Source organism: Eupeodes corollae, chromosome 2, assembly GCF_945859685.1.
Source record: "Eupeodes corollae chromosome 2, idEupCoro1.1, whole genome shotgun sequence".
Taxonomy (NCBI): domain Eukaryota; kingdom Metazoa; phylum Arthropoda; class Insecta; order Diptera; family Syrphidae; genus Eupeodes; species Eupeodes corollae.
This window is the reverse complement of record NC_079148.1, coordinates 76,987,952-77,004,006: the sequence shown is the minus strand read 5'-3', so window position 1 is coordinate 77,004,006 and position 16,055 is coordinate 76,987,952. Positions and strand designations below refer to the sequence as shown.

General features: G+C 40.6%; 1 protein-coding gene across 1 annotated transcript in view; it reads right to left on the bottom strand.

Moving 5' to 3' along the window:
- Positions 1-11,804, bottom strand: part of LOC129943994 (pre-mRNA-splicing factor ATP-dependent RNA helicase PRP16) — a 95,376-nt gene extending 83,572 nt beyond the window's left edge. The window contains exons 1-3 of the mRNA XM_056053102.1: positions 10,655-11,804; positions 9,812-10,590; positions 9,557-9,750 (exon numbers count right to left, since the gene is read on the bottom strand). Coding sequence (XP_055909077.1) covers positions 9,557-9,750; positions 9,812-10,590; positions 10,655-11,697 — 2,016 coding nt within the window. The 5' untranslated portion in view covers positions 11,698-11,804. The remainder of the gene's footprint in view (positions 1-9,556; positions 9,751-9,811; positions 10,591-10,654) is intronic.
- Positions 11,805-16,055: the final 4,251 nt, after the last annotated feature.

Here is a 16,055-nt window from a genome sequence, read left to right as displayed (position 1 = left end):
TTTATTGGAATTGGTTTTATTTAGATCTTGATAGATAAGCGAGTAAAATTTGTTATTGTTTTTTTGATTTTTAGATAAACATTTTGAAAACAAAGTTATTTGGGAATTAAACTCATTGAGAAATCAATAAAATAATAATAAATGGATTAATAGAAATTAACAAACACATTTAGTTAAAAATAAGTAAGTGCTAAGAGAATGTTTACAATATTTACACGAACGATAATCCCTCTAAGGAAAGTGTTATCGTAGTCGTATCAAATATTATCTATGTACATGAATCAATTTATGAAACTATCGATTGGAAATTGGGTCATATGCAAAAAGATTAGTTCAGGCTCTTCACTAACTTTTCTGAGAACTTTGTTAGAGTGGTATGGAAAAGAAATACAGAGACCGAGATCGATCTCAAGCTGTGAGTTCGAACTCAAAGTATTGAGATCTATCTCTCGACGAAAGCTCTATGTGAGAAAGTTCTAGTTTTGGTATGCAAAAAGATGAGCAAACGGTCAATTGCATGAGATCGATCTCACAAATTGTTAAGGATGGGTTTTTCCTTAGTCAGTTGATAAACAACTATCAAAATGGACGAGTTTCTGAATAATGTTGATACAAATCGTGTTTATAAAAATAGAAGATGTGCAAATGGTGATGGATGGATCATATTCCCACACACTTCTGAAGAAATAGAAGAAAAGCAAAGGTTATTCCACTAAGGCACTTCTCCTTATCCAGGCGGCAGCGGACGAATTCTCGAGATGGAATCAACGGTGGCGTCTACAGTTCCAGCAAGGTTGAACTACTTAGTGAACACCTTATAGGGCTTCTTCGACATATTCGGAGCCCAGGCCTGTAAGGAGCGGTTTATCCGGCTCCCCTTCCTTGGAGTAATACTAAGGATCTGGCTCTCCAGGTTGAGGTTGTGCCGTCGGGGTGACTTCCTGGCCACGTAAAAAATACCTTAAGTTTCGAAGCACCAACAAGCCTCGGATACGGACGGATTCACTGTTGACAACCCACGCAAACGAAATAAGGACAACGTACTTCGGATATGTACGTGAAATGTTAGGTCCCTTAACAGACCACGTGCAGCCGAACAATTAGCGGAAGCCCTAAACTTCTGCAAGGCAGATGTTACCGCCATCTAAGAAGTGCGATGGGATGGACCGGGCAAACGCAAATATAATATACGCGCATGCCCCAACAGAGGAGAAAGATAAAGAAACCAAAGACATACTCTTCGAGCTCTTGGACAAGACATATGAGCAGTGCCCTGCAGGCTATGACATTAAAATTGTCTTAGGAGATTTTAATGCCAAGCTAGGAAGAGAAGACATCTTTGGTGGGATAGTCGGGAGATACAGCCTGCACGACACCACCTCCGACAACGGATTCAGGCTGGTCGATTTCGCTGCGGGGCGAGACGTTCTGGTAGCTAGTACGCACTTCACGCATTTTAATATCCACAAGGGGACATGGAAATCTCCTGATCAATCAGCCCTCAACCAGATTGACCACATTGTGATCGACGCACGACACTTCTCTAGTATCCAGGATATCCGAACATTCCGAGAGGCCAACCTTGACTCGGACCACTACCTCGTTGTAGCCAAGGTACGGCTACGGATATCCCGATCCAAGCCAAAGCAAGGAAGTACTGTGAGAAGATTCGACGTTAGACGGCTACAATCGCAAGAGACTGCCATGTCCTAATAACCTCTTAAGGAGCCCTATGCTGCCTGCATTACCTAAGCATTGAAAACCAAAGGCAACATTGCCTTGCAGCCATCAGACATGCCGCCTCTGAAGTGCTAGGTTTCAGACGGCCACCACAGCGAAACCCCTGGTTTGACGACGAATGCCGGCAAGCGCACGCAGCGAAACAAGAGGCATACAAAACGGCGCTGCACAAAAGGACTAGAGCTGCTCGCAAGCTCTACGAGCAGAAGAGGAGAGAGGAACACCGGCTTCTTAGATGGAAAAAAAGAGAGCATGAGAAGTGCGCGATCGAGGAGATAGAGGGATGTCACAACAGGAATGAGGCTCGTGAATTTTACCAAAAGGTAAAAAAAACTTCCCAAGGGTACCAGCCACGAACCGAAGCCTGTAAAGACGATCAGGGGAACATCGTAGTAGAACCGCAGTCGATGCTGAGAATATGGAAAGATCACTTCTCCAAATTATATAACGGCGATGACGAACCGAATTCCGCTGTAAGGGAGATAGAACCACTCAACCTCGGCGACGCAGATCAACAATTCCGCACCAACTCATCTGCAAAATATGGTCGGAAGAAAGCATGCCCGATGAGTGGAATCTCATCATATTGTGCCCGATACATAAGAAAGGAGACCCTCTAAACTGCGCCAACTACAGAGGCATCAGTCTCCTTAACATTGTATAAGATCCTCTCTGCCGTATTATGTGAACGTCTGAAACCATTCGTCAATAACCTGATTGGTCCTTATCAGTGTGGCTTCAGACCAGGAAAGTCCACTATCGACCAAATATTCACACTGCGGCAGATCTTATAAAAAACCCAGGAGCTTCAAATCGATACCCACCATTTCTTTATCGATTTTAAAGCCGCGTATGACAGCATCTATAGGGAAGAGCTCTACCGAGCAATGTCTAGTTTTGGCATCCCTGTCAAACTTATAAGTTTGTGCAGAATGACGATGGAGAATGCACGCTGCTCTATCAAGGTCGGAAAAGATCTTACCGATGCATTTGATGTCAAAAAAGGTTTTAGACAAGGCGATGCACTGTCATGCGACTTCTTCAACATCGTTCTGGAATTGTGCAAAACTCAACCGTCAACACCAGAGGCGCAATCTTCCAAAAGTCCATCCAGTTACTCGGATACGCAAATAATATTGACATAATTGAAAGATCAAAGCGTGATATCAGTGGAGCGTTTTTGAGCATTGCGATAGAAGCGAAGAAGATGGGTTTAGTGGTCAATGAGGGCAAGACCAAGTATATGCTGTCATCAAAAAAGGACACTGAAGGACGACCGACCGCGACGTCTTGGACAAAACGTCACCATGGACAGCTATAACTTTGAGGTAGTTAAGGAATTTGTCTACCTAGGCACCGCTATTAATGCAGACAACGACACCAGCGCTGAAATAAAACAAAGAATAACTCTTGCAAATCGCTGCTTCTTAGGACTTAGAAGGCAATTGAGAAGTAAAGTCCTTTCTTCGGGTGATTTTTGGTCCCGTACGCATAGATGGAGAATGGAGGAGAAGATATAACGACGAACTGTACGGGCTGTACAGCGACACTGATCTAGTTAGCAGAATTAAAGTCCAACGGCTTAGATGGCTAGGTCATGTAGAGCGGATGGACATCAACGCTCCAGCCCGGAAGGTCTTCGAATCCAATCCCGAGGGACGGCGCAGTAGAGGAAGACCGCGACTCAGGTGGCGCACCCAGGTGGGAGAGGACCTCACCCAACTTGGCGTGCGAAACTGGAGACAGCTTGCTAGGGACCGAGCTGGCTGAAGACGCTTGTTGGTTGAGGCCCAGGTCCGCCCGGACTGTAGTGCCACCTTAAGTAAGTAAGTATTTTGATTTTTAAGCGGGGCTTCATATTTGTAATTTTTTTGTCCTCGCCAAATTTATTTTTAAATGCTTCTATGATTTTAAGAATAGCATCTCTTTTTTTAGTTTCAGTTACTAGAAATTCACAAAGATGGTCAGCAGTATTGTTTATATTTCCATTTATACATTTTTTCTTCTTGACTCGGCTGACAGAAACTACTGTTTTAACTAGTGCAAGTGCAAAGAGCTTTGAGATTGTTCTCATATCACTGAGTCAGAACTGTAGAAAGGAAACTCGTTTTTTTGCATGTGAAAAAGAGTCCGAGTACGAGTCTGCTAGATCGATCTCACATGCGAGTTGCAAGTCAACCAAATTACCTACACGAATTTATCAATGAACGTGTTTCAGAGCATTGCATTTACAAAAATAGTTGCGATGCATTTTTCGAAAAAAGAATCTGGTATGTGACCATCACAGTGTACCATCCTCCATTCATCGTTTCCTCCTAATATCTGGAAAAGTTCTTTACTTATACCTGTGCACGAGGAAGGTCCTAAAAATGATGTACTGAACTATATAAAAAATAAATAAATTGGGTGGCGGAACAGTCCGTTGAGAGCTAGGGCCTATTGAATTACAACTCTCAACCATTCCTGTATGCGAGTACTGTTGTCAGGAATGGAGGGGACCTACAGTTTATAAGTCGAATCCGAACGGCTAATTTCAGATAACACTTTTTTATGACAAGAGTTACTCTTGGAGAGTTTGTCAATTCCTCGCAGGAGGCAGTACCCGTGAAAAGACTTAAGATGCCATAGGCATGGATCGAACCCAAGACCTCTCGCATGACAGTCCAACGCACTTAACATCATGCCACGGGTACTACTATATACCTATAGCTAAATTATCTGTAATATCGAAACAGTTCGAGTCTACTGTAAGTAATATGCTTTTCCTTCATTATACTTCATTTATTTGTGAAAAAGAGATCTACAGTTACTAATTTATTAAATTTCCTTTTGTCCTTTTGTTTAAGTTTGTTTGAAAAACGTGCGCAGTTAGATTGTGTATTTACTCATTTTAGCAATGTCTTTGACAAGTTGTGTCACAATACATTCATTTTAAACCTGAAGGATCTACGTTTTAACAACAACTGTATTATATTTCGTATTCGGATCAATTTGTTGTCAATTCTGGCGTCTCTCAGGGAAGTAATTTTGGTATCTTGATTTTAAGTGATACTCGTTAATGTCATTTACGTAAGTAAAGTTTTGGTGTTCTCTGATTTAATGTTTATTCTTGATCTCAAGTTTACTTTTAATGAGCATTTAAACTACATAGGTAAGAAAGCTAATAGGTTCCTAGGATTCATAAGGAGATTTGGTGGCGAATTCCGTGACTTTTATGGCTGAATCACAAACACGCTTCAGCTTCGGCTTCACCTGACGTTTACGAGTTCAGCCATAGGAATTCAATGCATGCTATCACAATTTATCTTCGACTTCACGTTTCGTTTGACAATTGGAAGGAAATAACGTAATGTTACGTTATTTGACTCCAAACGGAAGCTCTAGTTCAAATTTGCTGAACATTTGCTTTGTCTGTCAGCTTAACAGCTTTAAAAAAAGTAAAGAAACAATTGGGTTGGAAACAATTATAGGTTGTGTAAGCTACTTCCGTGATAAATTTATTTTTTTTAATTTCAAAAATCATATTTTTTTTTATTTTGAGAAAAAATAACAGCTGCTAATGATAGAAGTACCATATTAGAAATGTCATAATAGAAGTGTCATTCAAAGCAACCTGGAAGCAGGCCCAAGCTGAAGCTGAAGCGTGTTTGTGTTTCGATAATTACGTTTTTAAGCTTTTATTTATTTCATTTGTAAAACTTATACTTGAATATAGTTGTGTAGTGTGGTCACCTTACTACCACTCCATTCATATAACAAGAGTTTAAGCAAGTCAGACAAGATTTATGCGTTTTGGCCCTTGTTTTCTTGCATGGACGCATGAAAAAACACATTCCCTTAATCTCAAAGGGTTGCTTTAATAAAGCTTCCAACACTCACTAGTCATAGAAAGTATTTGTAATTTTGTTTTATGATTGCTCAGTTAAATTTTAGTTTTAGTCGTACAAGTTTAAGACTACAGCTACAACTGTGGTGAAAATAGTCCCCTAAATTAATTGATATCAATATTTAATAAAATTTACTGTTGTATAGAGTCTATAACTGACAATCTAAAATACATTTAATTTTAAACTATGTTCTTAAACCGCTTTGATTAATTTATTTAGATTATAATTATTATGTATACGTATTGTTCTCGTTATTATTTATCGAATTGAAATAAATACAATACTCTGAGTACTCTATTCGTATAGGACATAGGATTGGAATCTAGATATGCCTATAACTGTAGATGAAATTATAAGTATTCTAAAAAAAAGTTGAACTAAACAAAGCACCAGGAGAGGACAGAATTACCTATGAATTCTTCATACATGCAACAGAAGACTTGGGGCAACTGGCAGCAGGATTTAATAGGATGTTGAACGACTGCAAAGTAGAAGAAGCCTTTGTGAAAACATTTATATTTCTCATATTTAAAAACGGCGATACAAATCAGCCGAGTAATTACAGGGGAATCTCCTTTACGAATTGTGTGGCGAAGATTATGATGGGAATTCTCAACGTTAGGCTGTTTTCCTGGGTGGAGGAAAATGATATACTAACAGAATGTCAGGCGGGCTTTAGGAAAAAGTATTCGTCGGTGGATAACAGTTGGCACAGAAAAAGAAGGTGTATGCATTTTTGTCGATCTGAAAGCTGCATTTGATAAAATCTCAAAAAACTTGCTTATCTACAAACTACACACAATAGGAGTTTCGACGAAATTTGTGAACTTAATAAAAGCCATATACTCCAACAAACAATCATCTGTTTGGATGGGAGAAAGGCTCTCCGAATATTTTGAGACACTTTTTGGAGCCAAACAGGGATGCTTGCTATCACCGTTGCTTTTCGCTCGGGATATAAACTATTTGCATGAATCTTTAGGAGGAGGATTCTTTATTGACTTGTTCAACTTAAGGTAACTATTTTATGATGATGTCACGGTCTTGCAGCAGATGACAACGCAACTGGAATGTCACTGCCTTAAATAGAGCCTAGAAGTAAATCTATCTAAATCCGAGATAATTGTGTTCAGAAATGGTGGAAGGTTATATAGTCAAGAAAATTGAACATTAAATAAAGGAAGAATTCGAATTGTCTCCGACTATACTTACCAATACGCGTTTTCCACACCACAAAATCCACAAAGGAACTTGGACTTCTCCAGATCAATCTACCGTCAATCAGATTGACCATATTGCGATCGACGCCAGACACGATTCCAGCATCATGGATGTACGGTTTTTCCGAGGAGCAAACATTGACTAGGACCACTTCCTTGTTTTAGCCGAGGAAGCACTTCGGATTTCCAGACCCAAGGCAAAACAGGGAGGTGCTGGCAGAAGGTACAACGTCGAACGGCTACAATCGCCAGAGATCGCCAAATCCTTTTCCGACCGAGTTACAAGTACCCTTTCACGAAGTTCTCTGCCGCCAACACAATGTATCGAAAACCAGTGGCAACATTGCCAAGATGCAATCAGAGAAGCCGCCTCTGATGTGCTGGGTTTCAAACAGCCATCAACAAGGAACCCCTGGTTTGATGAGGAATGTCGGCTGCATAAAAGGACGAAAGCTGCTCATGAGCTGTATGAGCAGAAGACGCGAGGGGAACGCCGACTTCTCAGAAGGAAAAAGAGAGGGCATGAGAAGCGTGCGGTCAAAGATGTTGAAAGGTTTAAAAGCAGGAATGAAGTTCGAAAGTTTTATGAACAGGTGAAACGAAATTCACAGGTACATAAACCTAGAACCGAAGGCTGCAAAGACGGAAGGGGAAACATCATAGTGGAACTGCAGTCAATGCTGAGGATATGGAAGGACCACTTCTGCAGACTGTATAACGGCGACGACGAACCGAATTCCGCTGTCAGGCAGGATGATCCATTCAACATAGACGACGAAAGCCAACAATCCCATCCTCCCGACTTAGACGAAGTAAGGATTGCAATATCTAAGCTGAAGTCTAATAAAGCTGCTGGAGCAGATGGCTTGAATGCCGAACTCTTTAAAGCAGCTGGGGATAAGCTGGTTAAGAGCATGCACCAACTTATATGTAAGATATGGTCGGAAGAAAACATGCCCGATGAATGGAACCTCATTATTGTTTGCCCGATCCTGAAAAAAGGAGACCCTCTAAACTGCACCAACTATAGAGGAATCAGTCTACTTAGCTTCGCCTATAAAATAGTCTCTGCCGTAATATGTGAACGTCTAAAGCCCATCGTCAACAACCTGATAGGTCCTTATCAGTGTGGTTTTAGACCAGGAAAGTCCACAGTCGATCAAATATTCACATTACGGCAGATCCTGGAACAAACCCAAGAACACCAAATCGACACCCACCATCTTTTCATCGATTTCAAGGCCGCATATAACAGCATCTACAGGGACGAGCTGTATAGAGCCATGTCTAGTTTTAGCATCCCTGCCAAATTCTTTCGTTTATGCAGGATGACCATGGAGAATTCACGCTGCTCCATAAAGGTTGGAAACAACTTAACAGAACTTTTCGATGTCAAAAAAGGTTTTAGACAAGGTGATGCACTGTCATGCTATATTTTTAACATCGTACTTGAAAGAATAGTGCAAAGCTCACACATCAACACTAGAGTCACTATCTTTCAAAAGTCTGTCTAATAACTGGCATATGCTGATGACATTGACATAATGGGAAGAACCCAGCGTGATGTCAATGGTGAGTATTGAGGCAGAGGCGGAAAAAATGGGTTTAACGGTTAATGAGGGCAAAACAAAGTACATGCTGTCGTCAAGAAAGAACATACAACACCGACGTCTTGGTCAAAACGTCACCATCGACAGACGTAACTTTGAGGTAAACGCAGAAAACAACACCAGCGCTGAGATCCAACGCGGAACAACTCTTGCTAACCGCTGTTTCTTTGGACTAAGAAAGCAATTGAGTGGTAAAGTCCTCTCTCGAGGGACCAAAGTGTTTCTATATAAGACCCTTATCATCCCCGTCCTGCTATACGGTGCAGAAGCATGGACTATGGCAAAAGTCTTTGAAAGCACCTTTGTTCATTTCGAGAGAAAAGTTCTTCGCGTGATCTACGGTCCGGTATGTATAGAAGGTAAGTGGAGGAGAATATGGAACGACGAGCTGTACGGGCTGTATAAAAGTCCAACGACTGAGATGGCTGGGTCCTTTGGGCGCAAGGAAACCAATGCTCCGATACGAAAAGCCTTCAAATCCACGCCTACAGGACAGCACAGTAGAGGAAGACCGCGGATCATGTGGAGTTCACAAGTAGAAAGTGAAGTCTAGCTAAGGACCGAACTGGATGGAAAAGTTGGTTGGGCGAGGCCCTAGTTCACACAAGACTGTAGTGCACCTTGCATTCATTTTGAAACGCTTCATCTCTCAACCCTTAGAAAAAGATGAAAATTCGCTACTTTTGAAGGAAAAGCTTACTGAACGTTTTTTTTTTTCTCAAAGAGGTGATCACAATTGGTCACCGATATTTTGTGATTTTACGCCCTCAGACATTTTTTCTTTGAGGTCAAAAAAAATAAGTTCAATAGGTCAATGCCAATGTTTCCACAGACATTTCTTGAACTTGAGAAGATGGAATTCGTGAGTCAAAAATGTACAAATCGGTTCTTTTATTCCAAAAGCTTTTATAAGTCGTATTAAGAACAAATAAATACTATTCCTCGGCCTAAGGGAGTTTTAAATTTTAAACTATTGCATTGCTTAAACTTTTTAAAGATTATTTTTCGTCCTCTAACTCAACTTCTTACCAAAAAAATACATACAAATATGTATTAACCAAGTAACAAGTATCCATATGAATTCATTAATACGACTTACCTCACGCAATAACCCAAAGAGTACATCTGTCGATAATGATCTTTCGTGAGCCTCGTCCATTATGACTGCCGAATAGCCATCCAAGTCAGGATCTCTTAAACTTTCACGCAGCAAAATACCATCGGTCATATACTTAATTACAGTTTTTTCCGTTGTACAATCTTCGAAACGAATGGCATAGCCAATTTCTTCACCTAAAATACAAAATCAACTTAGTTATGAAAACCTTTAAGTTTCTTGTTGTTATTTTCGTACCTAGACGAGTACCCATTTCATCGGAAACACGCTTGGCTACCGACATAGCTGCTACTCTTCTCGGCTGTGTGCATCCGATCATACCAAAATTACTGTACCCATCTTCGTGTAGGTACTGAGTGAGCTGAGTAGTTTTACCACTTCCAGTCTCACCTACAATAATAACTACGGAATTTTCACGAATCACATTCAAGAGCTCTTGTCGCACAGCGAACACAGGCAAGAAACGCCTTTGCTCGTAGATGGATTTTTTTCGCGAGAAATCACTCTTTCCACCACTGTCCGAATCTTTCATGTGTTCGGCGAACTTTTGATCACGTCTATAGTCAGCAGTATCGGTTTCCTGATCAAACTTAGAGTCCTCACCTTCGTTCTTTTTTTCAATGCCCATAATGTTTCCTAGTTTGGTGCCACCGAGCTCCCAGTGCTTCTTTTGCGCCTTCTTGCGTTCCTTTTGTTCGCGATAAACTCTTACAAGGCCACTTCCTTTGCGAGCGATCAGAGCCATATCGGAGGTGGGATCTTTGACGGGAATCACGGGCTCTGGTTGTTTGGTGAAAACTATGCGACCATCCAGAAATGGTGGGACAATATGGTGAACTAGCAGATGGACCCTTTCGACGGCTTCCTCATCAAAGTCTTCATTTACATTGATGGACATAACCACACCGGATGTGAGCATTCGATTCCTTTCCCACAGCTCGTTGTCCTTATTGATCTGACGCTGCTGTGCACTGATTCGTTTTGTGCGCTTCTGCTCAAGTAATTCTTCTCGTTTTCTGCAAGTAATACAAACATGAAGCTTAAGTTTATTGAGGTTAATATAATTGATTAACTTTTTACCTGAAGTACTCTGCATTTGGACCACCAAACGGATTGTTTTCATCGTCGTAGCCTTCGTCAATGTTGTACCACTCACGGTCGAGTCTTCGCTGCTCTTCTTCCCAAAGATCACGGTCCTCTTCAGTGTCTCCCCATGGCTGCCGAGTGCTGCGACCTGTAGCTGGAGTCGCTCCAGATTTCTTGCGATCATTTGCCCAAGAATTGTATTTGTGGGCTGGCGTTGGACGCGGTGTTTCATCTTGTCGATTGCTTCGACGAGAAGACCAATCGGGACGGTCACTCACATAGGACCGGGGTGTGGGGAAATCCCAGGAGGATTTTTTTAACTGACCACTTCGCTCATCATCTTCATCCCATGCACTATTGGCAACCGAACTGCCTGCTGGTGTGCGCGGCTCGTCTTTGAATCGCGGCGTATTGATACTACGTGAAGAATCCGGTTCGCGTTTGTGACGCTCGGAATGGCTTTCTTCGCGATTTCTACTTCGCTCCCGATCGCGGTCGCGTCTACCATCACGATCATGACGTCGACGATCACGGCGGTCCCGGTCCCGATCTCGGTCACGATCGCGATCCCGATCGCTTCGTCTCGGTGACCGGTCACTACCACGTTCGCGTTGCTTGTCCTTGGTTGAGTAATACACTCCTTTAGTTCGATCGCGTGTTATGTGTTCACGCAAACGATCTCTGGCCAGATCTGATACACCTCCAGTGTGCGAGGGAGTTTCATCTTTGGATTCCCTCAATTGACGACTCAATTTGTGGAAACTATTTGTGTCAGGAGTTTTAAAAGCAAAGTCCTTGCTGCTTCCAGGAGTTTGGCTACCTTCCTTGTCATCGTAATCATTGTCCTTAAATGATATCAATCGCTGGGAATCTTCGCGTTCTTTGCGGCGTTGTGCCGCCAATTTGTCCAGACCAAGAATTGATGACTTCGGTACTTTGAAGGAGTGTTCATCTTTATCCTTTTGTTTTTTTATAACGAGGCCACCTTTTGTGGGTGCAGGACCTTCTAAGCGATGGACATTTTCATCGTTGTCCATTGATTTTTCTGGTTTGTTTTTCTTTTCTTTTTAATTGAAATTGTAGAAAGAATTTTCGATATAGAAATTAGAAACGTTTTATTTTTACCGATGACAATGACACTAATGACAGTACTAGCAAAACAAGTGATTTTGACATATTGCATATGACAGTTACAGATATGGCAATGAAGAGAAAATAGGGCGTGTTCGAGAAACATATTAAAGCTCATAGCACAATGCTTACTTTGCTCCGAATGACACGACTGAGTTGGAAGTACATCAATAGGCATTCAGGCTAGGCGCGCATATGCAACTTTTTCGTAGCCAAATAGTTCGATCGTTACCTCGAAAGTAATCAATGAAATAAACCAATGCACTGGAAAAATGTATTCACCTTGACTAAATGTTTCCCCCTTTTGCACTTACAGAAAATTATTCAACGATTAAGTTGAATGTCCGCGCAGTTATCTATAATTCCTTGTGACACAAACTCAGCAATTGGTTCAAGGTGATCGTCTAGTTTGTTTTAAAACACAAACTAAAAAGTTGCTCAAATGGGCGACAGAATAGTTTCTTCATGTTCGTGGATTCACATACATATAAGTCTATAGTGCTCAGTTAAGAAAACAAACAGTTTCGAAACTAAAAGTTGCTTGTGTGAGCCTAGCCCTTAACTTTCTAAGTTCATAGCAGAAAAATAAGCTGTCAGAAAAATAAGATACAAATAATTACATTATAGATAAAACTTTATTGAGGTAGAACAAAACCTAGAACTGATATGAGTGAGAGATTTTTTTATATAATAAACCCTTGTAACGTAAAGACACAGTGTGAGCACTAGGATTTTACAGGTATGAAATAAAATCTTAATTTTTTGTTGTTATACAGAAATAAGTCATGAACTCACTTCTTAAGTGTCAGAAAATAATTGTGTTTAAATGCAATGTTGCATTTTAATATTACAAAGCCATATACCACCAAATTCTTTTTGTTGAATCTACCATATAAGATTCTTACATACGTCCTCGAAACCTCTTCTTGAATTCTATTTGGAAGGTTTTATATCGATTGTGGAATAATGGGTCTTTGATTTTTCTCGTGGCTGAAACGAATAAGTCTAAAGCTAATCATACACCAGGTGGGTTAGGTTGGAGTGGCTGTCCAGATGTCATTGACACACGTAGACCTCAAGGGTCCATTGTGATACCACTAATGAGGTTACTCATACGAGAATAATGAATTTAAACAAAACATTTTGTACTTTTAATGAAGTTAGAGAGACGTTTTTTGTCAATCGTTGCCAGTTCACTGGTGTTATCGAAGAAGGGATTACCGAGAAAGTAATTCCTTCTAATGGAGAGTGGTGGACATGTACACAGAAGGTGTTGGACTGTTTCCTCTTCCTCCTCGTCCATGCAGCTTCTACAGAAGTCATTTGTGTAGACCCCTAGCCTCAGAGCATGTCTTTCTATGAGGCAGTGTCCAGTTATTACTCCAATTGTAGAGCTTATACTTTGTCTGCTCAGTGATATCAAGCTTTTTGACCGTTTTAAGTCAATACTTGGCCATATTTGCTTGGTTGCTAGGCAGGTGGTACTTTGTGACCATCTAGCATTTGTTGTTTCTAGAGCATATTGCTTGAGAAGATATTTGCATGTAGCAAGTGGTGTTCGTATGTTATGTTTTTCTCTAACATGAGGCAGAAGTGTTCCGTTTTTGGCGAGCTCATCGGCTTTGCAATTTCCCGGAATGTCTCTGTGGCCCGGCACCCAAATGAGGTGAATGTTAAACTGTTCCGTCATCTCATTCAGAGATGATCGACAATCCTAACAAGATATAACGTTTTCTTTGAGCCAGGATAGTGCTTCTTTAATCGCCATTACTTCTGCCTGGATTACACTACATTGATTGGGAAGTCTATAGGATAGACTGAGATTCAGTTGTTCTGAATATATACCACTTCCAACTCCGTGATCGGTCTTTGAACCGTCAGTATAGAGGTGTACCGCATCGTCTTCCAGGGGTCTCTCTTCTTCCCAGGAGGATCTTGAAGGGATGGACACATGGAATCTTTTACCAAATACCATTTTTGGGGTGGTAGTCTAAGCGATCTGGGATAGATCTGAATAGATCTGATAGATCTGGTCCATTGAGAGGTGGCTCTAAGCCTTACACATGAGTTGGCAGCCACCTTTTTAGAGAAGATGTAAAGTGGTGTTAGGTTTAAAAGAACTTCCAGTGCTGCGGTTGGTGTTGAGCGAAGTGCTCCTGTGATGCACATACCTGCTGAACGCTGGACTTTGATAAGCTTATTTAGATTTACCATCTTGTCCAGTGCGGTCCACCATACGACGGCTCCATAAATGAGTATCGGCCTGATTACCGAAGTGTATAGCCAGTGGGTTATTTTTGGGGAGAAGCCCCATTTTGATCCTATGGCCTTTTTACAAGTAAAAAGCGCTACAGTAGCCTTTTTGACTCTTTCATCAATATTTGCCTTCCAATTTAGTTTTCTGTCTAAAATGAGGCCCAAATATTTAGCTTGATCGGAAAAGCTTAATGGTATTCCTCTAATCTTGGATGGGCTAATCTGAGGAATTTTATATGTTCTCGAAAAGAGTATTAATTCTGTTTTGTGTGGGTTGACGTCCAATCCACATTGCTTAGCCCATTTAGTTAGCCTGTTTAGGGCATTTTGTAGGAGTTCCGAGAGAACTTGGGGGTGCTTCCCAGATACGGATATCGCAACGTCGTCAGCATAGGCAATCACCTTAAAACCCTCTGCTTCCAATGCTGTAAGTAGGTCGTTTACTACCATGTTCCCTAAAAGAGGCGAAAGGACTCCACCTTGGGGAGTGCCTCCATTGACCGATCTGGTGGTAGTAAAACTTCTCATGTTAGAAATTATTGTCCTGCTTTTCAGCATGAGACTTATAAGATCTATGAGTGATTTCTCTAATTTCAGCTTATCCATTGCTGTTGTGATCGCCTGGTAACTGACGTTGTTGAAAGCTCCTTTAATATCTAGGAACGCTACCAGGTTATATTCTTTGTATTCGAGGGAATGTTCAATAGTACGTACAAGCGAGTAAAGTGCTGATTCTACTGATTTTCCCTTAGAGTAAGCATGTTGAGCTGTGGTATGAGACATTATTTTAAATTATGTCTGATATAAATTTCAATCACTCTTTCCAAGGTTTTAAGAAGGAAGGATGATAGGCTGATTGGTCATAGATCTTTAGGGTTAACGTGTGACGGTTTCCCTGCTTTGGGAATGAAGGGTGTCTAATAACAGATTAAGAGATTCTTCATCTGTGATAGTCCACGTGCCTGCTTCTGTCTATAAAACACTGGGTATTGTTGTTCTTTTTGAGATAATTTTCCTGAGTCTTGAGGCTTCTGAAGTATTTTCTATTTTACCACAAAAATTTCTTAAGGAAGACCTCTTACTCTTTCTTAATTCTTTTTTATATTGCTTTAGAGCTTGTTTGTATAAGTCCCAGTCAGAAGTCGATTCATTTAAGGCTTCGGTGAGATGATTTACAGAAAGGTCTAGTTCATTTTTACTGGAGAAGCTTTTAAGAAGGTTGTGATTAAGCAGTTGTGCTATTACCTCCCTATAACGCTCCCAGTTAGTGTTCCGGTGATTTCGAAATCCCGTAGATGTATTTGCTACATCTTTGAGCTCAAACTGAATCATACACTATAGAGTCAAAAAGCCAAATGAACCGGAGTCGATCGAAAATCGACCGTGTTTGGGGAAAATGAAGTGGTTCAGTTTGGTTTATCGAATAATTTGGATTTTCAACAAGTCAAAAAAACAATAGCTTAAGATTATTACAAACATTTCAGTTGTTTTTGATAGACGAACTGATTTTTCTTGAATTCAATTACTAAAAATTACGTTGATCAAATCTTTGGTTTAACAACTAAACTGTTAGAGCCTTATGGATCATATGACCGTCCTGATTACTTCATTGGTTTAAAGTTGATGAATTTGTGCTGTGCAATTCGAATTTACCTAGATTTCCGATTCATATTGTATTCTTGGTCCAGTCAGGGGTTAAAAGTATCAATCAACATACAAATATTGTTAAATAACAGCATTAATGAATAAATCTATCGTTGGTATCACAACATTTGCTGCTTCAGTGTATTTATAGCTGAAGGCTCACTAGAGATAATTATAAGCTTAAGTTTTATGTCATTCATTTTTACCTTGCAAAATGTTTTAAATGTAGTTCAGCCCTTAGACTATTCATTATGCTTGTGCCTTTAATTTTGTAGTCTTGTGTTTCCACCTAAATGCATGGGTTGAGTATTGAGTTTTGTAGCCACAGCTGATGAACTGTCATTAATGAAAAGTCACCTGTCAC